We start from the raw sequence: 26,258 nt of genomic DNA on the forward strand, positions 1-26,258 counted from the left end.
CTATAGTGTTGTCTTTTGTGAGACTCATTATTCTCCATCGGTAATGAACAAAATCATTTTCGTGAAATATTTAAGAACAAACTAACGACTTAGGCAGCAGAGCAAATGATACTCATTGAAACAGCGACTGAGGCAGAAATGCGCTGTGCTTTCTTGTTCCTAGATATATCATAAAGTTCTGAAATGTTTTATGGTCTACTGGCTAGCAGTGGTTGGAAGCATTCTTAAGGGCGCCGGTAATAATATAGCTTGAATAACTGTGTTCACTTGGTACATGACAGTTAAGAAAAAAAAAAAACACGGCGTATCTACGAAGTGAATGATGTGAGTGGGCGAAGCCGTGGTATTCTTTGGTGTTACCATATATCGGCCATGACAAAGACCACTCACGCACATAAATGAGCAACAAAGTGGTGTAGAGGTGTACTTAAGGTTTACTGCCCATAAATGGGCAGTGAACCTTTAAGTGATATGTTGTGTTCAGTTGTGAATTTCGTTTTTTCTTCATTATTACTACCTTGCCTTTTCGGACATAGCTTGAAGATGGCAAAGACGAGGTCTGTGCAAGTTCCCCTTATGGTTGTTGGTTGTTTCCAGTCATACGAATATGCATCGTAAAGCATATGGAGACGTCATATACTGCACAATCCAGTCATTGTTCATAATCGGCATCGTCATCACGGCTACGGCACACGTCGATACCGTCAAAAGACAAGCCTCTACCCATAAGAGTCGTGCCCCCAAAAGAACACGGTAGCTTTTTATAATCATAGAACAAGACACAAAAACAGGATGCAATACCTATAAAGCAAGGGAAATAAGCACGAACTTGCCGGGACAACCGCAGCCTAAACAGAGTATCTCAGTATTTTGCTTTGTGCACACTTTCTGTTTTGTCAGTACCGAAAACAGGTTTCCTCTGGCTGCTCGTAAAAATGAATTACCCAATTCAAACTTGGAACGTGAAAGCAAGTAAACGTTGCTCGTGACCAGGCTCGGCATACCCTCTAGTCACGACGCGCCACTCCTGATTGAGCCGTACAAACCGATTGCTCCGAGTTTCGAGCTACTTTAGATAGTTTAATCACCCAGTCGTGAAAGATGGCCACGTCCTACAACTTGTTCCTATAGCAGCGGATTCGTTCGGGAGAAGTGGACCGCGTGAAATAACGAAGCCGTAACGTAGTGTGTAGTTAGTTCCGGCTAATGATTTTCAGAGATAGATACGTACACGCACGCACGCACAAGAAAAGAAAGTCTGGGGGCTTGCTTGAATGGCCAGTTCACCAACAGCCGGCTCTCCACAATTTAAGATCGGGCACAATGTGCTTGCAAAAATGTAACGTAAGGTCTTAAAGAAAATAGGCACGGAATATTTGTTTTTCTGTACGAAGCACCGAAATCGCATACGAAACCTGCGGTTAGCAATAGCGAGCCTAAAGCAGAATAGCACTGTCACTATGTTATCAGCGCGTTTTGAAAATTGCTAGCCATATATAAACGCGCGCGTGCGCAAACAACGCTGAAGTCAACTTGAAATGACAGTGTGGGTCGAGCACCCCAAGCGCTTACTGCGGTAGACGTTACCTCGCTTAACGACGTCGTTTGTTAAGTACAGAGGAAGATAGCGCAGAAACGTAAGGGGAGCGACGCTGGTCTGTATTTCTGAGATAACATAATGACTCATTTAACCCAAGAACGAGAAATGGCAACTAGCAAACGTAATGTCCTGCCGTAACAGATGGAGGCTCCAGCAGTTATCTATTTTGTGACTGCACGGGCCATTAAAACCTCGGCAAAGACAACGGCCTGCAATGCTATAGTTGTTCAAACCGTCGTGACGAGGTTTAGTTTTAAGTTCAGTAGCTATCCATGCCTTCCGAACGTCTTCACATACGGTGGCCCGGGATAATTATGTGTACACAATAGTTGCATGGCTTCTACCATGTATGTTCAATTACTGCACAAAAGAAGATGTTAAAGGTAATTGCTGATGAATTCAGAGGGCGTGCTACGCATTCGTTAAAACAAAAAAGACCCGTCGAAAAAGAAAAAAAAAGATACGGTGCCTGTGAAAGGATGGGATATTGTGACGAGAGTCTAGGGAGGAAGATAAGTGTAGTAATTAACTACATTGGGGGTACGGTTACATGTTTGCCTAAGGGATTAGAAAAGCATAGCTAATGTATACGGATGCTGTGAGATTTCTTGACGAAGTAGCTGTTGTCAAATACAGTACGCAAGTTGTTCCCATTTGGGGCCTTCCTGACTTCATGCTGTCCCTTTCCGCACTTGCGGAGTTCGGGATGTCTCATTTTTCACTCATAGAGTGTGCCGTGCAAATATTAAACAAATTTCGCAGTCATTCGTGGGGCGTGATACTTCAAAGTGAGGGGAAAAAAATCAACGCCATTTTGACCTCAAGTGAATACTCATATGAGTATCTCAGGTTCTACGATCAAAATCCACGGTAAATTATGAGAGACGCCGTAGTTTTCAGCTACGAAAACTTTGGCCTGACGTACTTTAACGTGCTCCTTGATGGCTTAGGTTGCATGTGACGCAACACAAGGTAATGCAAAAGTGCCGACTTTCCCCTCGCCCCACGCAGAAGTAATTTATTTTTAAATAAGGAAAACTTCCTGTTTTTACTTGAAAGAAGGAAATATCGATGCTGCATGCCCCATGTAACACAACATAGAGGCAAGAAATACTCTTCAAGAATGGCAGGAAAATATTACTTGTGCCTTCTTACTACGTTTTGTTTTGCATTTGCGCACCAACAAGAAAATAAATCTACAAGGCTCAATTATACAAAGATATACAGGTTCTTTTCTCGTGCAACATGAAAAAGCCATTCTGTGCATGTTACTGGGATATTGTATGATGTTATACAACTGGGAAGTCTTCTTTAGGGGGCGCGGATTCTTTCGTGAAATATTTAGAACACTTTGTTTTTGATGGGTTTTAAAACCAGTTTCGAAATTGATTCTGTTTGCTCCATACAAATGCTCCTCCTGGTACTTTGCATCGGTTCAAATTGAACGACAGATAACGCATCGCATGGTAGAGGATGTCTACCAAATTTAATGGTGCCTCAAGTTGTCACTAAACCCTGATTGCTCATGTTCATTGTACAAGCGGTGACAAGGTTAAGTAGCCACGGGTAAGTTTCATAAATAAAAAAATCCTTTACCTTGGTGGTGCAATTGGTTGTTCATCTTCGTTAACGACAAGCCAGGAATCGGCAATCCTTCAGTGGAATGCGTTACCCTTAGTGTTAGTGATTCTGATGCTTACTTATATTTCGTTACACCCAAGTCGGAAGCTATTTTTTGTTATTTATACTGTGGCATGTATAGTGTAATAATAATAATTGTTGGAGTTTTAAGTTGAAGTCGACATAAAGAAGAGTAATTATGAGGGGTGCCATGTTAAGGACTGTCGACATTCTCACCATATATGATGTATTTAACGTACGTCTAAATGAGTACCCGAGCATCAATCATTTCAGCTTCATCGAATGCAGCCACCACGGGTAGAGATTCATTTTTGTAAAAGTTTCTTCTCGTGCTTTAATTCAGTTACATCTTCTCTCTCGTTTATTCATTATTTTCTTTATTTCTTCAATGATACAACCTAGTTCATGAAGTATATATCTCGGGTGGGTAGGTGTTATGAAAACGAGGTAAGACCACCGCCATACTCATACGACTACATCTTTCCCCACTGTAATGTGTCATACACCCTAGCCCACCTCCTACTGCAATTCAAAGGCAGCCACCCAGCCACACAGGCAGCACCATTAAATGCAGACCCAAACTTCCTCAGTGAAGCGTGGGAGGCTGTGATCTCCAAGCTAGACCTCGTCGAACAGCGCCAACACGTCGCGCTGGCCCGGCGGGCGGTCCAGGCCCGAGCGTTCCTGGAATAACAGACCCTTCCTCATTCACTCATTGTCCACCTAATAAACGTTCTCTCTCTCTCTCCTCATGCCGAATTGCGTAGGGCTTTCCTTCTGAGTCAACATGTAGGTAAGGTAGAAGAAGTGAAGTACTGCATCAGTGAGACTGCAACTGTTTGCTCAGTAATTATTTTAATTCATTCGAAATTTTATTTTAGAACTCATTTCCGAGCTTGCCTTTAGTTTACAGACATTTTAGTTAAGCTTTGTGTCTCTAGGTTCTTGGGCTATTCCCCTTTGTGGGTGTGCGCCATCCACACAAGAACATCATCATCACCGTCATCGTCCTAAACCACAACCTGACTCGTAAAACCATGTACAGAGAATTAGGGCCGCGAGTTGTGTCAGTAATGCGTCCCTCCCATGCTTGCAAGAGGCCACACGTTGAACTGCATACACAAACTTCCTGGGACCTCTTAACAACCCATCGGCTCTTGAAGACCGGCTGCGTCGTGTTGCTTCCGCTAGTGTGGACCGTTGTCGTGGTCTCCGTTTCTGCCGTTTACCTCGCGAGGCCTTCGTCAGCGTGGGTCCAGCCATCGCCTGACAGCCGTGAGGACAACCGAGACTCAGTGCGTGCTGGGGACGGGGTGAGCGCTACCACCCAGAGACGCGTTCTCAAACCGTTGGATGACGAAACGACTGACGTGACAGCCCATTCCACAATTCCCGTAGCCGAACCACGGGTAGCGGCAACCTCGGCTTTGTCACCCGAGGGCGTGGAGGTGGTCAATCGAAGCGGCACAGTATTTTGTGTGATCAACGTAACAAGGCTAATTGTCGCAGAGTCATCGCCGACTGTAGCTGAGCCAACATCCGCGACCAGTTCGTCTTCGGTGCAAGGCAGTAGCTTTAGTGCCGGCACGTTTTCGAATGTGGCCAATCGCACCAATTCTTTGTCGATTACCACCGAAAAACGGTTGTTCAGTGCGAGGACACGAAGTTCAACCGCTGCAACCCACCGAAAGTCTTCGGCTGGTTTTTCAGGGAGGCCGTTAGGGGAGTCTTCGGGAAGCTTTTCCAGTAGAGATGAGAGAAAAAACACGGCTGCGGACATGCACATCGACGGGGCAAGTAAGAAGGCTTCCTCAAATGAGCCCACCCCTACGTTTAGCGTTGGTACGTCAGTGGCTGGGGCACTTACCCATGAAAGCATGAAAACAACCAGCTTGGAACATCTCGAAACACCGTCGCCTACCGTGGCATTGTTCCCCTCGTCGACGACTCTCACTTCGCTGAACAAAAAACTCCCTTCAACGTGGGTAAGCCGTTTGACAGTGAATATTATTTCTTCGACTGACGAATCAATAACACCAACCACATTAACTATCAGCGAAAACGCAGTAAGAAATTCCGCAACCTCAAAACAGAGCCCAAACTCTTCGCTAGGTAACGCTGTTAGAACACTGCGCATGAATTCACCCGATGTAACAACCGTGAGACTTCATGGTTCCTTAACGACTGCTTCACCAGCTGTCTCGCAATCAAACATGACGCATTCTACTGTATACGAACCCAGTATAGATACGAAACCGCCTGTTCCCGTGAATAACACGTCGGAGACCACTGAGCATGATAATACTATATCAGAGAATGACGACTACGTTGTAAATTTGAAAAGCTCACTTGAGTCATCTTCAAGGCCTCCCAAGCTTGGTGCCGTAACTTCGAAAGCTGGTGACGATATATTTACGTTATCGTACAATTATACCCCAAAAGGTATATCATACATAGATTTCAGCAATGATATTACGCTGGCGCAAGATACCAACGGGACCTTGCCCGCAAATCGGGCAAAGCTTTCTACACGGAACCTATTTACATTATCGCACAGTTCTATCCCAGAGGGTGTATCATACATAGATTTCGGCACTGATAATACGTTGATGCAAGGCGATAATCACAATGATACCTTGAACGCAGATTTTGAAAACCGTTCTGCACGTGTTACGAGGCGCCCTGACCCGAAGTCTTCGCGTGTTTCGAGACGGGAAGATTCAGCTGTGCCTTACCGTGTGCTTACGGAATCGTTAGAGACCATCAAAACGGGAGAACGACGGGAGGAAGCTAGCACCACAGAACAACAAAAGTTTGCGACATACAGCAGGGACACTGTGTATCGGCTGAGTACGCAGAACATGTCATCTGTGCAGTCTTCCCGTTCAGCAAGTACACGGCAAGGGGCTGACGGCGCTGAAAGACACACGAAATGGGACACAAAATCGCCACCGACTCACAATTTATCGCCGAGAAAAGGGATAACCTCGACACGACCACCAACGGTTGCGTCTGCGCGCAAGTTTCAACTTTCAAGAATTTGGAGGGCAACAAGCTTTTCTGCCAACGAAAAAGATAACAGTGACGCCTCTTTCAATGGCGTGACGTCAATGCCTTTCACGCCTGCTCAAGCACTGGTGGACCTTCCAAGTGCCACAGCGAGACGCATGCCGTGGAGTAACAACCAGTCGTCTTCCATTGGCTACGACAGTGTCCTTCCCGTGAATCTTATCGATGTCGTGACTATGCTTTCTCTATCTGACCAGAACGTCACCGAAGCATTGAAGCCCGCCCATAATACAGGGCAATCAAACGCTACTCTGGCTTGGGATGCCCAAAAGACGTCGCCTCAAAAATCAGCGATTCGGAATGCTGGCCACAAACCATTCAGCGACCCATTTTCCTCAACCGAAGAAATGACGCGTACTATTAATGATCGGGCTGCCAGCGATAATGTGACGAACCGCTGGCACAGGGAATACATTTCGGACGGCAACAATTCGCCATATACTCAGATGGCACTCTCTATTCAGGAAATGGCAAGTAGCAAAGAAGGCACATCACCAACTCAAATAGAGAATATAGATATATTGGGAACGGTGACCGTGAAGGTAGCGGCCATCTCCACTGCTACGACGCCACTCTATTACGGTGCTGTGTCACGGACGAGAAATAATTATTCGGCAACGTCAAAGATTACTCTGGGCCGCAGCGCTTCAAGTGCCTTCAGACGTACGGAATCAATGACCACGATAGCGTCGAAAACCAACATTTCAGATACCACAGCTGCTTCCCACGAAAGTACCGGCGTAAACGCAATCACCGGCAATCAATCAATACAGAATGCATCGAGCGAAAGACAGTGGCCTACTCAGAGAAGTTTGGATGCCTACAGCTTATCGCTGGAAGAGAGTGCCCCGGCGAATTCGTTCGAAACACTCAAGACTAAAACAGACAGCAGTTATAGTAGCGTAGCAACAGTGAGAAAGCGGAATATTACCGTCGCGAGCAAATTTGACGATTTAGAAGTTCAAACTGGCTTGCGAAAGTTGGCAACGCTTACAGGCGCTGAAAAACAGCCCACCACGACACGGATAGCCTCGATAAGCGACTTCGCTGGCATGAAACACAAACTTGCCATAACCAAAGCGGCAGCTGTGAAAAGTCGTGAGGACAAGAGTCGTGGACTTAAGGCAAACTTGAATTCGGATCACGAAACAACGCTGGGTGAAGCTTATTTTCGTAACCTCATCAAAGACGATCTCGGCGTTTGATTGACACGTTTTTGTATCGAATGCAACACGCGTTTTCGTGGTGACGTTTTTTACTTGCTTCATATTTTCATTCGTTGTCCTAATAGGTGTCGTTGAAGCCGTCTAGTTTGTCGGACACCGCGTCTTTTGTGCTAAATTAGCTGCAGTACTGAGAAGGCGGTGGCGTTGCGTGGGCGGGCGACACCTCGCAAGTATTCGGGGTTATGAAAAAAGCTGATTTTGTAATATGTCAAATTCACGTAAAATATACGTGTCGTATTCGAACAATATGAATAGAGTGACAAAATTAAAGCAATATTACTGATTCATTGCATAACCATGACAGTGAAAAGTCGATAAAGAATATCGTTTACAATAGCAGCCACGCGTGTGCTTTTTTGTGCTTGTTTTGTGTTACGTGTAAGTACCACACACTGAAGATAGCATAATACCCAAAAACACCCCATCTATAACTTCAAACCAACGTATTATGTCTGAGCTCCGATTATCATTTTATAAACGATGACAAACTTGAGCAGCTTCACCGAATCAACGTCGCAAAGACTGAGCAAACAGCACTGCTAGTCGCATCATATGTCTATTTCATTCTTTGACTTTGCTCTACTGTAGTTGCGCCACCATCTGCACTGTTTAGCTCGTCTTCGAGATACCGTTTGGGCACATACCTAGCTAGACGTTAGAGACGGCTTATTATTTAGTAGAACGAAGGTGTGCAATGGCCTTGCCCTACTGCTGCGGTACATACCTGCTAGACTAAATATATACAGCTTGTTATGAATAGCTGTCCGTTTTAAGTGGAGCAGAGGTGAGTGGTGGTTTCCTTTAATTTAAGTGGCACATGCCCACTAACTGGGGTTTGACATAAAACCGCCCGCCAAGTTTACTTAACCGCACGTGAGTAGTGGAGCTTACTCAAACATTATGGCACGATCTTGCTAGGAGCCTAGGCTTGTGCCCGCTATATAACTGTAGAGAAAAAAAGACTGCCAGTACAAAGGCTTACGTCTCAAACTGGGCAGTGCATTTTTGGGCGTCACGCTTGTTTAGCGCCACCCAGAGAAAATTAGGGCAGTGGCCACGGAATTGTCAGAAAAAAAACCATCAGCAAAAAAAAAAAAAAAAAGCCTCCTGCCAGTTGCACATTAGGGTGCTGTAAACACTGTACATATTGAGTAATTAAAAAAATGGACACAAGAAATCAGTTTGATTGCATTGAGTACTAAGAAATTAAAACTAAGAAACAAAAAATATTTACTTTGGAGTATAAAATCGAGCAACGAGGACATATATGGGGCGGTATATAATTATACAAATGAATGAAAGCGGCTGCCATTGCTCATATCAGAAGTACATACTCATTACCTGATTCCTCCATTAAATTGTTTCATGTATTTTCAATCTAAATTTAAAAAATTTTTTTCTATAACATTTCATAATAAAAATTTTTTCGTTTACGTGAAAAGCTTTTTTAGGCCTCCGCACGTTTCATAGCCTATCACCCGTGGTGGATTGAGCCACTCTCCTTGGGTCCAAGCAACTGTACCAAATCAAGCCTAGGAACGCAGGCATCCATGTATAGTACACAATAACTGACGTCAATGCTACTGGGACACTATAGGTGCTCATCTGGTCCTCCAGAAACAGCCATTGAGTATGCCCTTGTGTGAGTCGAATTTTGACGACAATGTAAAGAGAACAGGCCTGTAGAATCACTTGGACGAGCTTGTACATGCCGATGATTCAAGTTCACCTTTGTAAAACACAGTAGGCGTGCACGTATTCCTTTTCGATCGTTCTTATTAAGCGCTATGAAAGTGAACTGTAAATTCGATTTTCTTACAACTAGCAACTGCTACATTAAGCTGCACGTATGCCGGCATTATAAGGACATTACCAGGAGGTTCGGGCAGGAGCACGGTCACAGTGATTACACAATTGCTGGCGCAAAAACAACGAACTTTTGCCCAAAACGTAGCGGCAGTGCCCCATAGTACATTGCTCTCGTACAGCTTGGTCTCGCAGCTGATATATGTAAGGTGTTCCTGACAGTACACTGTGCACTTATGTTTTCGTCCACTTTACCGTTATAATGGTTTTGACAAGCTACGTAGTGGTCAGGCAGAAAAAAGTTGTTTATTTTATAAAAGCCCCACCTTGCGAAGAAAACAATACAAGGAGCGAGAAAGAAATTGAAAAATTATCACTCATTTATTTAAGCTAGGATTTCTTATTCACCCCGTTGAAGTGCAGGAATGGCAATGATTGTTTATTACATTTTTCGAGAAAATAAAAGAAAAAGGAACTGAACATGTGTTACATATTATAATTAGGTTGTCACATTTTAGACGTGCTTGTTTGTCTATTCGAAATGATGGATTTTCTTATGGTTAACAAATATTTTACGTTCTGCTACTAAATATAGTATGCCACTACGCGAAATATGTAAAAAGGACAACAAACATTTTTTAGGTTAATGTGGTAACTACATTCAAGAACCGATGTGCGGGACGTGCCTGGTGGAAGAAGACAAAGAAGAAGCGCTCATCTCGGTCGCGAAAAGTGGACTATGAATGCCACAAATAGTAATGACCAGACAACCTATTCAGACGCAAGCCGGATCGAATCCATGAGCACCATGACAGACCTACGCTCAAGTCACCGCATGATGAAGACGGGTTGCATCATCTTTTTTCCGTTGGGGCTGACGTCACTGATAGCAGCCCTCTCGCTCGTCTACATCACCGCAATGCACGATCAGCACTATGCACGTCCTCGTGCGGGAACCAGCGTGGCGGAACGTCAATTCGCCGACGTCCACGACGCCGCGACGACGCCAAGGTGGATTTCGGAAGCCACACCTGTTCACAGTACGTCCGACAAAAGGACAGACGCGGAGGACCAAGCTGAGACGTCTCTATCACCTTTCTACGGCAGAGAAGGAGACATGACCTCCAAGTTAGGAAACCCGACCCGCGGTGTCGCTACTGGCCCATCTTTAGGAGCTTCTGAAGAGAATGCGAAAACAAGCTGGCTTGCCGTCGCCGACAGCAGGAACTCATCAAAGACGACTGCTAAGAAGGTTTGGTTCCCGGTGTCCACCAGGAGGAAGTCTACGCGCTCTCCTAAGGTCATCTCCACAGTACGATGGACGCACCCATTCTCGCAAACCGTGCAACGAATCGACTTTGATTCTCTGGATAACGAAGACATGAATGACATTGATGACCATGCGCACAAAGGCAAGTCCAGTCGAACATCCAGGAACGCTGCGACCAGTGACCGTGAGTACAGGAGGACCACGGACCTACTCGACCTTCTGGGCGTCCTGGATACTTCGGCGCCTCTCGTGAACTTGTCTGGAAGTGCCAAGCGTGGGAACTTCACTAAGAAGAAGACAGTTCATGACGTGACCAATCGTCGTTACCGTCTCCAAAGCGTGGGGTCCACCAGGTCATTGTGGAAAAGGCCCACTATAGGTAAGATATGAGAAAGACAGAGAAGGACGTTATTGTAGTGCATCTTTTCTCACATGCTCTTCGCTGAATGCCTTGATATTCATTCATATGTAGCGCAAAGCACATAATACATGGGAACATGTATTGCCTGTTGCGTTGTCAACGTGTTTTTATTGTGAAGATATAATGTCTTGTTTGTTATACCTTACACGCTGTTCAAGAATGAATGAGTTGAAATTCGCGTGGCTTACAATCCACAGGACGTTTAGCGCATACCGTCAACCGGAAAGCCTACGAATTTTTTATTCCGAAAGCTACTCTCCTTATGCCAGTCGTGTCTTGCCTGTAAGCCATGTGACTTGAAAATACACTCAAGAGGTTTTCAGCTGTATGTTATTTCTAAATTTTACGACAGGGAGAAAATTAGTCTTTTGAAATATTTTATTGTTATTGATTTGACGCCGCTTGCATATTTTCAGGCGGAAGAAACAGCCACCTGATTCGCAAGATTTCTTCCCCCGTGATGCGGGTGCAGACGCGTCACCTGCCTCTGTTTAAACGACGCTCAATGACAACGAAAAAATCCCGCTATGTATCTACAAAACGACGACACCGTGCTGTAGGTAATAATTTTTACGAATAAAAGAAGACGAGAAGTTTACCTTTGGTTGAGAACATAAGTCTAGAACATGAAGGCATGACCAAACATGGCCCGTCTGATTGTGACGCGTTGCTGCTTCAACCTAGAATTTCTTTGTAGTAGAGCGGCAAAAAGGGGGCCCCTTAAAAAACATATCTGATCACACACAGTGTTGTGTGTCGCCAGATGTATTCTTTGTTACATCGCTACCCTTAGAGAGTTTCTGTTAACACTTCACGTATTTAAAAAATAGCTCTTATCTGAAAACGCCAAAAATGAATCGTGATGTTTTTCCATATATGGTCACGATGTGTTTCTGTAGTAGAGCATGCTAAGCGAAAAAAGCACTGATATTTTTATGGGTCATCTTGAATTTATTGAAGTCCTGTCACACACGCTGAATGTCTTGGTGGGGAAGAGTCCCGAACACCTATGTGGCTGTATAGTAAACCCGTAAAATGAATTGTGTACATTACAGTCATAACTTAGGGACCGTAACGTCAGTATTTAATGTTATTTCACATTCGTTAGGCAACAAGCTTAACACGGGGAGCCACACGAATTCTTGACAAAGACAAAGGTAAATAGTGCTAGAGGGTGAGTGAATATCCCCGAGGTCCGAAAATTGTAATAAAGAGAGATATGGGTACTTTTGCTTTGTGAACGTGCTACCGCTGGAATTCTGCAGATACAACACTTTCCGAGCATTGTCAGAAAGCGCTGCCTACTGGTAGTAAAGGCTCCTGAGAACACAAGAGCTGAATATTAGAGTGCAGTAGGCGGCCTGAAAGTCACAATAAATTATCAAAATCAGCTGAAAATTGCTTATTATTCTCTAGATAAATAACACAAACAGCTAAAAAATCACTCGTAAAAGCCGCTCCACCAGCCATAGGCTAGTTCGAACATGATGCGCTTGGCCTTTACAGGGATCGCCGAGACAGGCCGTGACTTGTCCACACGTGCGCGCGCTATCACACTGAAAAAGCCGCCTATTCAAAGAAAAAAAAAAAAAGCTCTAAGTCACGAGAGGCACATGACGTATTTTCTTTGCCCCAGCGGGGTAATAGTTACAAAAATGGATCATGCAAGCAAGCAAGCTATCCCTCCCTGCTTAACTTGATTAATATGTGGCGTTTAATGTCCCAAAACACCATATGATTATGAGAGACGCCATCGTGGAGGGCTGCAGAAATTTTTACCACCTGGGGTTCTTTAACGTGCTCCCTACTTAACTTCCAGCGCGTTCAATGTGAGTGCAGCGCGCAGCAAAATTTTGTAATTCCGCTCATACTGGGCGGATTCTCAAAATTTTCGTGGTGGTGAATACATTCTATAATTACTTGAATATGTGTTTCAGGGTGCCTTTGAAGAAGTTACAGGGGTGAGAACCTCGTTTTTTTTTTGCTTCAAATTTTCGTGCTGCCTCTCCACCCTTCTTTCTGCCAAGTAGGGGAAGACGTAGCGCGTCATCGTGACTGGTTTAAACCAATCGATGAGCTGCGTGCTACGCCAAGTCACCCATTGGTGAATTTGCGTCACTGCGCATGAAAGGAAGATTGGTCAGGCGTAGGAAAAGAGCACGGTAATGGTTCTACAAAATGAAGGCTGTGTGTGGCAGGCAGAGCTTTGGTATGCGGAAAACGTCGTCGCCGCGATCTACTCTATGAATTGCCGAGCTTTTTCGGGGGGTTTAAAAAAAGTAAAAGCCTCATGATTGGCCCCTTGGGAGAACTGCAAAAGACCAACATATTTATGAAGAAGCAGAGGTTTTATAGACGTAAAAAATGTGATTGATATCTGGGGTTTAACGTTCCGAAGCCACCATATGATTATGAGAGATGGCGTAGCGGAGGGCTCTGGAATTTCGACCACCTGGAGTTGTTTAACGTGTACCTAAATCTGAGCACACGGGCATACAACATTTTCGCCTCCATCGAAAATACAGCCGCCACAGCTGGTATTCGATCCCACAACCTGCGGGTCAGCAGCCGAGTACCTCAGTCACTGGGCCACCACGACGGGGTAGGCGTAAACAATTCAGTCAACTGCACATACTGCTTAAACTACCAAGTTTAGCACGTTATCAAGAAGTAGGCAGTAGACGCAAATGGGAGGATAGTTTTGCGTGTTTCAGGCCGTTGCGACATCCCGAGGCTGTTTCGGCCTTCCACAACATTCAGGCGTCTCCAGTAGAAATGCAAGCACCACTGAATAATGCAAATGCGATAGATGTGCGAACAGTAAGCTATAGTGACCGCATGAAGACAAAATCATGAGAGCGTTGAGAATGGGGCGTACAACCGCGTTCCTGTACTCACTTCCTTAGTGCGACTAGATAAGTCGCTGAGAGTTAGCTTTAGATTATTGTATGTCGTGGGTTAGCTTCTGGGGTGTCTAAGCAAAAGCGTGTTATGCCGGCAAGCCCAAGTGTGAGTAAACCGGAAGAGAAAAAAAAAAATGAATTCGAAGAGAACTCCCATTCTCATCACGAAAGGCGTCTGGGAAACATTGGTCAAACACTTTTGCACAAAATTGTTACGTGTGTACGAGTTGTAACGAAGCGAGCTTTTGTAAGTGCGTAATAATTTATTTTTAAATCATTCTCAAGAATTCGTTTTGACGTGGTGAGCGCCATCGTCTAATGACGTCACCCTTGTGCTTGCATTGTTCTGAAGGTCGTTCTTGGTGTCGTGCATGAATGCCTGCATAATGGAAAGAAAACAAAACGCGGAAATAAATTCTCTGTGATCAGTTTTAAATGCTCTTATTTAACACGCTCCAATTGTTTAGTATTAAGAATGATTCACGTTGCTATTGACGGAGCACTTTTGCTGCATGCTGATCTTTCTTCACCAAATGATCGATTTATAACACAAGTGACTGTCACAGCAGTGAGAAACAATTCATAAATAAACCAGCGATTGATACTCGATAGTACTATCACTAAAATTAAACGAAAATTTAGGAAAACATTCTGTCCCTAAACATGTTCACTCGAACAATTATTTAAGTACGTACCGGTGTTACATTGAGACAGCAGAGAGCATGAAGTATAAATGGTGGCCGGAAGGAATGTTATATTTGGCTGCACTTGTGTAATTACAGCGCCACTGATTTATTCGCGATTGAGCTAACTCTCTGGTTTTTATACTGTACATATATCCCTAAAAATATTGAATCTATAATAATGCAGTTATACAAATGTGTGCTTTTGAAGAGGCTTTTTTATGTCTTCTATGAAGTCGGTGCAGCAACTACAGTGTGTCACCTTCTATGAAGTCGGTGCAGCAACTACAGTGTGTCACCTTATGAGGTCGTAGTTCTGGCTCACAAAGCACTAGCTTCACTGGAATTTTATTTTCTTCCTATCAAAGTCTTAGATGCTAATTGGTTAAAATGGGCCAGCTTGCTAGGGCAACAGATAGATTGTTCTGACATCGGTGCAGCCAGGACCCTGATGCCTCTGATTTGCAATTTTCACTACTGACAGGTTTGTCCAAATGTTTAAGCAGAAACACGAACATACAAGTAAAAGACGCTAGGATTGTAGTTCAAAATAATTGAGCTCACACATTCCAAGAGAAGAAAAAATAGGCCCACTTGAATACACCAAATTTTGTTACTTCCCCTTTATTCCCGTACATTTTCAATTTGTATTGATTCCTGACTTTACAGTGAGTATAGACACGGCGGAATTCTGTTGTGTGCTTGAGGATTTATAGGTTCCTGCATAATTGTTTGTTTGTCAGCCTAATATTTCCGACATAATACTTATTTGAACGGTACTTCAGCGTTAAAGGCCAACTCCGGCGTTTTTGACAGTATCAAAGTAATGATACTTTTACTTTCAATTTTTTGCACCCTTCAGGCCGTAGTCGGTATCACCAAAGTTTTTGTGCAATGAACCCGCACTGGGATCTAAAAGACTTTAATATCAAGACGAAGGGTAATCGTAAGATCCGATCGAGTGTTTCGTCACTGTTCAGGTGATTACATGGGAAACCATGTGCAACAACAATGCAGCATCACTTGCCACTCTTCGCATGTAGGCCCACAACAAACAAATTTGCATGCTGAAGTGGCGAAGCGTCGGCCAAACAACACACGCGATCATTGCATTGTGGACAGCAGACGATGTAGAAGCACGTCGGTTCCATCACTTCCGTCACCGTCACACGAGTCACGTTACACGCAGATCGTTACCAATAAATGAGGGAAAACAGTTGAAAAAGTCGGAGCAGCCTTTTTCACTCACATTTCAAAAAACACTTTTACATTCATCAAAAAAAAAAAAAATGTGTATTCAGCATAAATGGTAAAAAGGAGCAAAAAACGCACCCAGTGAATTTTCTCGAGACTCATTATTTTTGAAAAATCTCCGGAGTTGGTCTTTAACGCTCAATATTATCGATAATCTAATTACATTGAAACTATTGCAAACAGTTTGGCACCCACGAAAGACGCGAAAACATAAAGACTTAGAAACCTGATTCTTTTCAACGTCTCTGGCTGGCTCTTTCCAGCTGTCAATGACGCGTTCTCTTTCGCAAATGTTTTACAATAGGCAGAAAAAGTACGACGCAGTCATTAGGCACAATGTAGCTGTCAATAACGCGTGGCTTACGCTGAGAGAATCCGTGACGAAATACGGCTTAGTCACTCCGTTGTTTTGTTCGCAGTCTTCGGTGAAACAGAGAAACAATGTGTCCACTGTCACCTGCAAATAAACGATATCGTTTTTTTTTTTGATGATCTCCCTTATAAGATAACTGAATATGTTTTAACAACCTTGGGAAGTCAAGTTCCAGTATAAAGCGCGGCAAGTAGCCTGGAGGGCACACTTCGAATATTGTACAGAAAAACAGATGGCATTGTTAAGTTGTTTGTATTGTGACTTGACAGCGACGGGTGTATTTTTTCATACTTGCTCAATGAACGGGGACGCGTGCAAAAATTTTCAGTCGTAACAATATCATTCGGTGCCTTACCAATTGGTGCGCAAAGTGTTCAGCATTGGCTTGAGAATAAAGAAAAACTATGCCGTGCGATCACAATTTTAACGCGCGACAACGTTAAAGTGCTCGTTTCAAAAAAATCTTGGCATAGGGGCCGGCATCGTTGGTTGTGAGCAAAAATTATTATCCTGTTCGTGATCAAAAAACTAGGAAATATGCAAATAAAGTCAATATTAATTTTTTGTTCGAGTAAGAATCGAACCCAGGCCGTCTGTGCGTGGAAAGCAGGTGTTCAACTACAGAGCCACGCGATTTGTTCAAAAATATTCTGAAAGAAAAAAAAAACTTAATATGAATGCCATGTTTGGAAAGAAGTCGCCTTAACGCATGATATATTGCGTGGCGAGAGCATAGAATCGCGCCAGGTGGTAAAATAAATGAATTGGTCAATGAGTGCATGTTATAAAGGCCCACCTATTCAAAGCTATTGAGCCTAATTAATCAACAGCCGCGGGAGAACCGTCAATAAAGCAAACAACTGCGTAGGGTTCGCATGCTGCCCCATATACGGACGCGTGTAGTGGGGCCTTCGCTGATTCACAAGAGAAATAATTATGGCCTAGTCAGAACTTAACAACTCTGCTTGCAATAAGCATTCATTGATACTTTCGTTAGAGAGTACTAGAACAGGGTGTTCCCCGGACGAGCTTTCAAAACTGATGTCCAAACAAGCGTCATGCCACTTGGCGCAGCTATCGCTAAATAGTCCGCGGTCTGCCGTCGTTACAAGAGTTGCGAGCGGCTCTACCAAAGTGGTGTAGAGGTAGAATGTGCGCTTCCCACTCTAAAACACCAGGTTCTCATCACAGCTGTAGATAGATGTTAATTTGTTTTTATTTTTTAGTGTAACTTGTGATAGTAACATTTTTTTTTGTTTCTAAAAGGTATTGCTGTTAGGTTTGTTTTGAGAGAAAACGTAACTGGAAACGTGAAGGAAAACCAAATAACTTTGACAGTAAGCGTGATCATTTGCAGCGCCACCACGTGGCATTCAACTATAACATAAAGTACGGTTCTGAGATCTTTGCAAATACGAGGAACCTCAGAGGCAATTTTTTAACGTTTGTTTGAACGCCGTGCGGTGGCATGACACAACCCTTCACTCTCAGTGTCACTTTATTTACAGTGCTCACCTCGTAAACAGATATGCAAGAATCAGCTATGTAGTAGGAAATGCATCCTGCTGCAATCAGAGGAGCCCAGATGTACACAGTCGTCTGGGTTTCCTGAAAAATAGTGGAGAAAAAGTGTCATCTTCGCTAATTCTAGAAACCTAAACACAGACTTTACAATTTAAGCGCCTTACACTGCAATTTGCATGACAACGCAGCAAAAAAGGATTGTTTGTAGGACCTGAAACAACAGCTGTATGTTTACCCTATATACTGTGTCATTAATAAGTGCCTGGAAGTGTGTGAACGCGACGACGTATAAGGTCCTAAAAGAAAACATTCGCAAGGTGCCTAACAGTCTCTCAGCCAGTTGCACAGTCTCCATCGATCTACAGATATTGCAGTACCTTGTAATGCCGAAAAAAAATCTGTCCCGACGTCTCACGTGTCAAAACTACAGAATATAGAAGTGAGTGGTGTACAGTGCCTTGTGAGTTAACCCTGACTCTGGGGAAGCTATGGGCATGCCGAGTTCTGCGACGTGTTTGCTTTCAAGGCTGCTACGGATACGGTAGCTACTTGGCACCGCTTTATAGGGCAGTGACAAGGGCTGGGCGTAACCAGATTTCATGACAGTGTTGTGCAAGAGCACACACTATATCTATGGTACCTGCTATTGCGTACTCAAACAGTGTACGTATTCGCAATAATAAGACACATCGTAGTGGGTGTCCTAGACTATTCTTACCATTTGGCAATAATGTGTTAGCTTTAGATTCCCGGAGGTCAAGTACGACGCGACTGAGATTGAACTCATAATATTGAGCTCAGAGAAGCAACGTTTTGGCCATTGAATTCACGAAGAGTAGGCTGAAATGCTATGGGTGCCGTTATACGTAAACGCTAGCACAATAACGAGCCTTTCGAACAAACGCATCCCATTTTTCTGCACAACTAAAGCACGATATACGATCCATTGCCACAAACATTGGCGCGAATTTCTACTTTGGGGATGTGCACTGCAACTACTACCACAAGAAAAAATTGCCACAAACATTGGCACGAATTTCTACTTCGAGGATGTGCGCTGCAACTACAACCACAAGAAAAAAATAGGCGCAGAAGATTAGGGTCATTTTCCTGTTTCACAATTTCCCATGCCGATGATGATGGTGATAGAGTTTTTTTATGCGAGTGAGGAAAAAAAAAAAAACACTTACTGTAACGTTTCGCGTATGCCTTCGTGAATGCTGTCTCACCTTTATGATCCAGAGACCACTGAACACTGCCAGTAGGGCCGTGTTGAATTTGGCTAAGAATAGTAAGAACCCTGTGACGGTGTCAAGTCCCGCCACCTGCTGGCAGTGCCGTCCAAGCAGCCGTAGTGCCCTCCGACCGCTGGTACGGAAACTGAGGCCATGTATCGCTGCATGCACACAGGTAAGAACGTGCAGTGCACAATTATGTGGCAAAAAATACGCAATGCTTGCAGATCGATTTGCTGTACCGAGGTGTAGATTCCTCCACAATGTTAAGTTTAAAGCAATCTCTCACATGATGTGCGAAATCTGTGACAATGAGGATACATATCACACGGAGTACAGATCTACTACTGGTCACTACCCGACAGCTTATTCATTATAAACTGACGCTGAAAGAACCAACTTTGATGTGTTGGAAAGAGCAAACAAGGCATTGTTCTTGACCGAACCTTGTCATGTGTATCACGCATTCACGCCCAAGAAAAACAAGACAACACAGGTAGAAACGTATATATACTTCGCGGACTCGACGGACAACCATTACAAAGTGGGGCAGAGGGGACGTGTGTTGGTGTATCAGTCCATTCAGCAGGAAAATTCACAAAGCACTCATCAAACAAAAAAAAAAATGTCTGTTAAGAACCATGTGCCTAGCTTATCGCGCGCCGTCGTTTATCAGCCGGGCTCATCGACGGAGTAAGTCCGCGCAGCCACCACGCCCGGTTTGCTCGCCGTGCGTGCTGAGCTTGAGCAACACAACTATGGAGAGACCAATCGACCATCGCGACAGAAGCAGACAATGCACGCGAACAACCTCAGGTGATTCGCACCAATAATGACCTATTCGGCGCCTATGCTGCATCGCTCATCGCAACCTTCGGAGGAGCATCTTCAACGTTTGCTTACAAGAAGTTTGGAGGTTTGGCCAGGCGTACCACATGCAACCTCGAGTTGTGTTGTAATCGTGGAAACTCGAACTCGGCGACTATCAGTCCCACGAACGGTCGAGACTTGCCGACACGTTTACTGTACTTCAGCTCAGCACGAGAAGCAAACACTGAGCTTCGTGACTCCGCGAAAGAAACAAACTACAAATCCACAACAATGTTCAAAAAGACAAAAAGCACTGAAGCTCATAAAAGACGCGCCGAGGAATAATTCAGTTCTCTTATGTATTTCTGTAAGCATTTACCAACAAGCTAATTATTAAGTTTTAATGAGCACAATGCAATATTACCGAGCGTTGAAATATGCACAGTGCATACTAGTCAGCTTTTTGGATGCTAGCAAGAGAAAAAAAATAGAGCTATCAGTCGAGGGCTAAGCAACTGAATGGGATATGTCCATAACACTTGCGCAGCAGCTGAGATTTCGGCGTTATTTCCGCAGTCCCCAGAAATGAATACAAACCGTGCGTGTCTGGCATCGCCATGAAGCAACAATAAGAGGCCTCTAAGCTTTGTGTCATTGTACGACGCTTTGAAGAAGCGCCAAAAAAAGCAAGAACAGTAAAACGGAGAGCTGCATTTCAACGGATGCTCATTGGAACATTCGTGGTAACCCGACAGTGGACGCATCTGCAAATCAGACGTAATATAACGTAGATATAAGCATAACCTTTCCCACAATAATATTACTCAGCTCCTTGTACAGCTATCCTGTAGTCCCAGAAGAACAAATGGCTCAATGAAAAAATGGGGCAATTCGGAGTTATCAGTGGCAAGATCAACGAGTGACAACCTTGTTCTTCTTCCAACGACTTCTGGTCGAGCGCTTACTTTCAGCTTTCTAAATTCAGAAAAAATATTAAGAATATTAATTGAAACCAAATCGTCGGCTCTGGATCATGTGAAGAGCGGTATTGGAAACTCATGATAACGGTGTATACGATAATGTGTACATCCAATGAAGGTCGGCACAATCATTGCAAATTTACAGATGTGTTCGCTGAGAGTGGTGACGGTTTTATCGTGTACAGCTGGATTTGTGGTAATAAACGGCGAAGTAGACCGAAACAACAACCTCATTACTGCGTGGCCTCTGGGATGACGTTCGCAAGACATATATATCTTTAACCTCAAAAAGCTTCTCTCTCGTATAAGTGGATGCTTAGTTTCGACTTTAATACTTGTTTCTGGTACGAAACACACATCGACCTAATACAACTTAATCAGCTTCCTTTAACTACGCAGCTCGAGCAATAACTGTGTGTACTCTATTACATGTATAGTGCTGCTTATTTCGATCACCGCAGTGTTTTTTCAACGCTGGTAGTCATCTTAAATACAGTGCTCATTTGATTTTATTAGTTGCCCTTGTGCCTGTTCATTGCAAATATTCGTTTTTTTTGCCTTTTTTTCTTCTGAAAGCCTGTACATACTTTCCCTTTTTTTATTGTGTTGCCAATTGGTACACTTAACAAATGTGTATCCACTCTGCTAAAACCCTCTTTGAGGGTTGCAGTATTGGTAAATAAAAAAAAGAAAAAAAAAACCCTAATAAGACTTGTCCAGCTGAAGGCCAAGCCTCATTTCTTGGTAAGCATATGATTCATTCGTCGCTTCGGTAATATAAAAGCTTCTATGAGTACGTTCTCTTTGTACATTCTCACAGCACGAAGTACCTTAGGCTTGCGAAGACAATAGATGAACGTGGTAATACTGAATGCGTGCTCACCCATTATAATGTAGGCCTTGCGGTTGAGGTGCATGAGAAATCGATCGAGGCAGCTACAACACGGCCTCAGAAACTTTGCAACCGATGCTCCTGCTTGCGTTTTATCATTGAAGCTAAAAAAGAAAACGTTTCATCAGCTGTTTAGAAGATATCCCAGGCCCATTCGGCTCTAGGTACAGAAGATACAAAAAAAAAACCCCTGAAAAACATGCATTTGTATTCAGGAAACATAACATGATGGTTCTGTTTGAAATGTAACAAATCAATACATTGGACATTTTCAATGATCTTATGCTGCTTAGCAATGACAGTGCTTCTCATTACTCAAGAGAACGCGGACTAACTGAACTTGAAAGTTTGAGCTATTGATTGACTGGTAATTATGTTTCACTTCATTTCTTTGTACTTATCAGTGACTTTCAGCAACAATAGCCGCATGCACACTTCGATACGCAAAAAAGGTACAAATTATAGGCCTTTTGAAGCTTTAGTAGGACATTTTCACTCTAGTTGGCTCACGTTCTTTTCGTATATAGCTTTCATGAACACATATGAGGTTCACGTTCATGAGTCTTCACGTTCATTAGAATAGATAACAAACAGCCGCTAGCTTTGTATTCACACAGTCGAGGAGTCAAGCTATGCGATATGAAAAAAACTGAGCGGGTGTTGAACCGTCCAAAAATTATTTATTTCTCCAATAAGCTTACAGGCATCTGGCCAACACAAGGCCAACACAAGACACTGTACGGGAACTATGTTTATGCGGAACTAAAAACACACTGATGCGAAGAGGGAAAGAAGATGGTGGCATGAAGAAGCATAGGTTCGTTTAATGAATAGCTTGAAGAAGACAAATAGCCATATACTCAGCATATATGGCTGGGGCAAAAATTATGACCAACAGAAAACAGTAGGCAGGTGCTTCTTTATTTAGATAGCATTACTTCAATTTAAAATGGTCCTTAATCACAAGGAAAGTGTACCGCAATATAAGCGATGATATCGTCTTCACTGAAACCCTGGTTACCTGGAGCTGCCTGTGCTTACTCACTCACACGAGGCGCGAGCCAGAGATGACTGCTCTCAGAGGATCAGCGACGATGAGTACGAGCGAGCCGTAGATGATTGAGCCCAGATGGTAGCCAACCAGAAGTTGCATGCTCCGCACCACCGGAGCGCTGATGTGAGTCTTGTGCCTGCGCTGGCATAGAATCACAGAGCGAATATAGTGCCCTGGCGATGTCACGTTAAAAATCGTTCTTCACGTAGAAGTGCTCATATTAGGGCCAACGAAGCCTGGTGAGAATTTATGTTTAGAAAAAATGGCTAATGATTTAGAATGCAAAGCACTCTACTATAGGAGAGCCCGAAGCCGTCCCGTGGGCTTCACATTTCATAAGGCCTTGTCGCCCCGAGGGATTTTATTTCTACTAATATTTACAAAGGGAACGCTAATGAAGGGCGAAGCATTGAGCATCGAATCATGAGCTGTGGCCTTCTGTTTTTTCCTGGTTAAAAACTTTTTGTTTTGTTCTTGTTACCCTTTATTTCCCTCGTATGCTTTGATAGATGGGTAAATAATTGTCGGTGTTTTTCTAGTGTTGTTGCCTTTTATTTTGGTAATTCTGGTTAACAGCTTTTTGATAACCGTTTGTTGTTAGAAGATGTCTTGGTTTCTACATTTGCTGTAAATAACGCGTGGTGGTTTATGGATGGATGGACATTTTGTGATCTTAAGGTGGTGCTTCACCCCTTATTTTTTTAGGGGCTAAGCTCCTCTTAGTCTAACCTAGTCACTGGTCACGCGTAACTGAGAGAAGAGACGAGCAAAAAAAAAAGAAGGCAAAAAAACGGATGACCATTTCTCGTCTCATTTCTTAGATGGCATTACTCTGCCGCTACTCTCGTTACTCTCCGATCAGCTGCTGCGCGCGCTTTGCCTGAGTGCGCGGAGAACGAGTGCCTCTCTCAGTCTCCTGAATAGTTGCCGTACGTGGCGTGAAAGAGAGATGGCTGGTGGGGCATGGATGAAGTAGAGTGGCACGCGCGTTGAAGACGCCTTCGCTCGGCTTCATTTGCTCGCGTCTCGTCGGTGTTACCCGCGCGCCGTCTGTATTCTCGAACGCGATCGGACGCATGCAGGGACGTGTGGACACAGAGACGAATGGACGGGCAGACGCTTCTCCCCACTCATAATCATTCACTTTGTGGATATGCTGTGAATTTTTTCATTATTCATCATCACATTTTCCACTGACGTCGGTGCGGCTTTTATATCTTACTGCTCATAGAAAAGCATTTCTAAACTTTTCTCAAACAATAAAGAAAAATGCATGCAGTGGCTCGTTTCACTGTTAGACACAACCTCAGGTTGTAAACAAACAATAATGCCAATGAAGCCACCGGGAACAGTATTTGCAGCGTGCAACCATAGTCAGCAATTATTGCATTAAAATGAGGACGAAGAAACAAGTTGCCCTCCGCATTAATTTAACCTAGGGACTCGAGAGGTGTCCGTTACTGTACTTATAAACTAATAATGTTTTGAGAAAGCCCAGATGTAGCTCGAACCTATGTTATAATACACAAAATACGTTTAGATAGTATAGTCTACACACAAAGCTTCTTGAAGCACACTTTATGAGCAATTTGCGCTTGTCACGTGTGATACATTGTTCGCATTTGCAAATTCATCAGCTGTTAAAACCAAAATGTCATGAAACGACACTTTTATTCGACCAGTTTGCCGTCACCTCAAGACCAATGCGCTTCTTAGATGAAGCGGGGTAGTATGCTTTAGTGCGAAATATAGGCTAATTACCATTCAAACTTATTAAATCTCTATTGCGAGGTTCAATTAGCTGTTGTCTATTGAGCATTCCAACAGCATGCGCTGAGCAAGACTTATCTCTGGCTAGAATAACATATGTTTCTCTGCCAAAGTAAAAGAAACACAGAACTCGTCAAGCCGTTAGAGTTTTTTGTGAGTGTTCCTGTTATCTGTATACCGTGTAGAGATGCGAAAATAAAGTTCAAGTTAAAGTACGAAAGAAAAGACGCATCGTAAGTCCTCTCACAAAAGGGGGCAGTTCCGATACCCATTGTTTGCTTCACGGAAGGAGAGACGGCTGTATATTTGGAGGATCGTACGTGTGCGGCACAATGTACGCCTGAACACACGGGGTCACACGCCGATGGCAGCGCTATAGCACGCTGCGGAACGCTCACACTTCCGTACTATACAGTCGCCCTCCCTGCTGCATAGCTGGACACGAAACTGCTTTTCAAGCGTTACGCAATTACATTTCCAATCGACTTTCTAAGCAGTGGTGCCTGATTTAACAGCTTGCGGTGGCCTCTTATGCTGATGTACGTCGATGAGGCCCCGAATGAAAAAAAAAATATTCCATGGTTCACTCACTTGGTGAAGTACCAGGTAGCGATGGCGCTAGCCACGACGAAGTGCTGGCAGCTGAGGACAATGTTGGCCAACCACAGGAAGAAAATTACATAGGGTGGGCACATGGTCTGCCTCAAAGACAGAATTGAAAAAAAGAAAACTCATTAGATAAGAATGTCCATAACGATGCTCCATCATGCGATACGCGTACGCCGTTGCACACCTCAGCCATTGCACACCTCAAATACTCACATGGCCTTTTCGCTAGTCATGCTAGTGGTAGCTAAAGAGAAATAAAGTGCGGCCCATTCGCTCACAAGTTGCTTGATGACATACTTGATCAGCTATGGAATGGTTTTACTCTAATAAACTTCATCTGCCTAGCAGAATTAGTACAATTTTTCAGCGAGCACACGTCACCGCTAATGTAATTTGCCTTTTGTCCCGAAGAAACACGCATAGGGATATCTCGTGACGGACGCAGTTGCCGGCGAATACGTTGTATGAGTTTGATTGCGTAGCCCTAACTAATAAATGTGGCTCAAAAATAAAAGAGAGTTTTAATGAAAACATATGAATCTGTAACATTCCTAAATCATGGTTTTCATCACCAACTGTAACATATAGTCGAACCCCCTCACCGCAATACTCAAGTGCCCCGAAATTTCATTTGTTATGATCGACAATACCTATAAAAGGTTGCACAAAAAAGTCACAGTTTCAGTACAAGGCTGAAACAATGAATGCGATAGCAACCCATCAAGCCGTTATACGCAGTAAGGCTAGGAGATTTAGGAACCATACTGCAGACACACCATACGGAAGTTGTGCAAAAGGAAGTTGCGTGCAAAGCATATAACGTGCAACTTACCAGAAAAAAATTGTCCGTATCAAAGCCTACGGTACGCTGCTTAGCGTCATCTATAAACGGATGCACAACCGAAAGCATGGCGACCAGACCGAGAAGCCAGAACCCGGCGATCACCACAATCACCAAGGCCGCCTGTGTTGCATATAAAGAATGGTCATCAAACGCCACAAGAAGACGAAAGATTACTCTATGTTCTTTTTTTTTACACGTTGACAGGAAGTGTTGGTGTATACCCTATGTTGTTTGTGCCTTATTTTCAAAATAACTTTTTTTAAATTTTGTGTACCTTTCTTGAGGGAATTTTTA

At 43.7% G+C, this 26,258-nt stretch overlaps 2 protein-coding genes across 3 annotated transcripts in view; one reads left to right on the top strand and one right to left on the bottom strand.

The window, feature by feature from the left end:
• The first annotated feature begins 9,990 nt into the window (after positions 1 to 9,990).
• LOC142772286 (uncharacterized) lies at positions 9,991 to 12,379 on the top strand. The gene is made up of 3 exons (XM_075874483.1): positions 9,991 to 10,991; positions 11,450 to 11,589; positions 12,299 to 12,379. The coding sequence occupies exons 1-3, from the start codon at positions 10,082 to 10,084 to the stop codon at positions 12,377 to 12,379; spliced, it is 1,131 nt and encodes a 376-aa protein (XP_075730598.1). The 5' UTR covers positions 9,991 to 10,081.
• A 1,800-nt stretch (positions 12,380 to 14,179) lies between these two features.
• The window catches only part of LOC119163280 (choline transporter-like protein 1), a 54,942-nt gene continuing 42,863 nt past the window's right edge, over positions 14,180 to 26,258 (bottom strand). For both annotated transcript variants that reach the window (XM_075873752.1, XM_037415239.2), the window contains exons 11-18: positions 25,953 to 26,084; positions 25,103 to 25,209; positions 22,737 to 22,877; positions 21,679 to 21,791; positions 19,000 to 19,166; positions 17,762 to 17,854; positions 16,238 to 16,330; positions 14,180 to 14,315 (exon numbers count right to left, since the gene is read on the bottom strand). In XM_075873752.1, coding sequence (XP_075729867.1) covers positions 14,217 to 14,315; positions 16,238 to 16,330; positions 17,762 to 17,854; positions 19,000 to 19,166; positions 21,679 to 21,791; positions 22,737 to 22,877; positions 25,103 to 25,209; positions 25,953 to 26,084 — 945 coding nt within the window. In that variant the 3' untranslated portion in view covers positions 14,180 to 14,216. The remainder of the gene's footprint in view (positions 14,316 to 16,237; positions 16,331 to 17,761; positions 17,855 to 18,999; positions 19,167 to 21,678; positions 21,792 to 22,736; positions 22,878 to 25,102; positions 25,210 to 25,952; positions 26,085 to 26,258) is intronic.

This window comes from Rhipicephalus microplus, chromosome 9 (genome assembly GCF_043290135.1).
Source record: "Rhipicephalus microplus isolate Deutch F79 chromosome 9, USDA_Rmic, whole genome shotgun sequence".
NCBI classification, from domain to species: Eukaryota; Metazoa; Arthropoda; class Arachnida; order Ixodida; family Ixodidae; genus Rhipicephalus; species Rhipicephalus microplus.

Bases quoted from the DNA above. Each gene is read 5' to 3' on its own strand.
- LOC142772286 (XM_075874483.1), top strand. From the start codon at position 10,082: ATGAATGCCACAAATAGTAATGACCAGACAACCTATTCAGACGCAAGC. The intron at 10,992-11,449 runs GTAAGATATGAG...GCATATTTTCAG, and splicing joins GTGGAAAAGGCCCACTATAG to GCGGAAGAAACAGCCACCTG. The intron at 11,590-12,298 runs GTAGGTAATAAT...GGAATTCTGCAG, and splicing joins CAAAACGACGACACCGTGCT to ATACAACACTTTCCGAGCAT.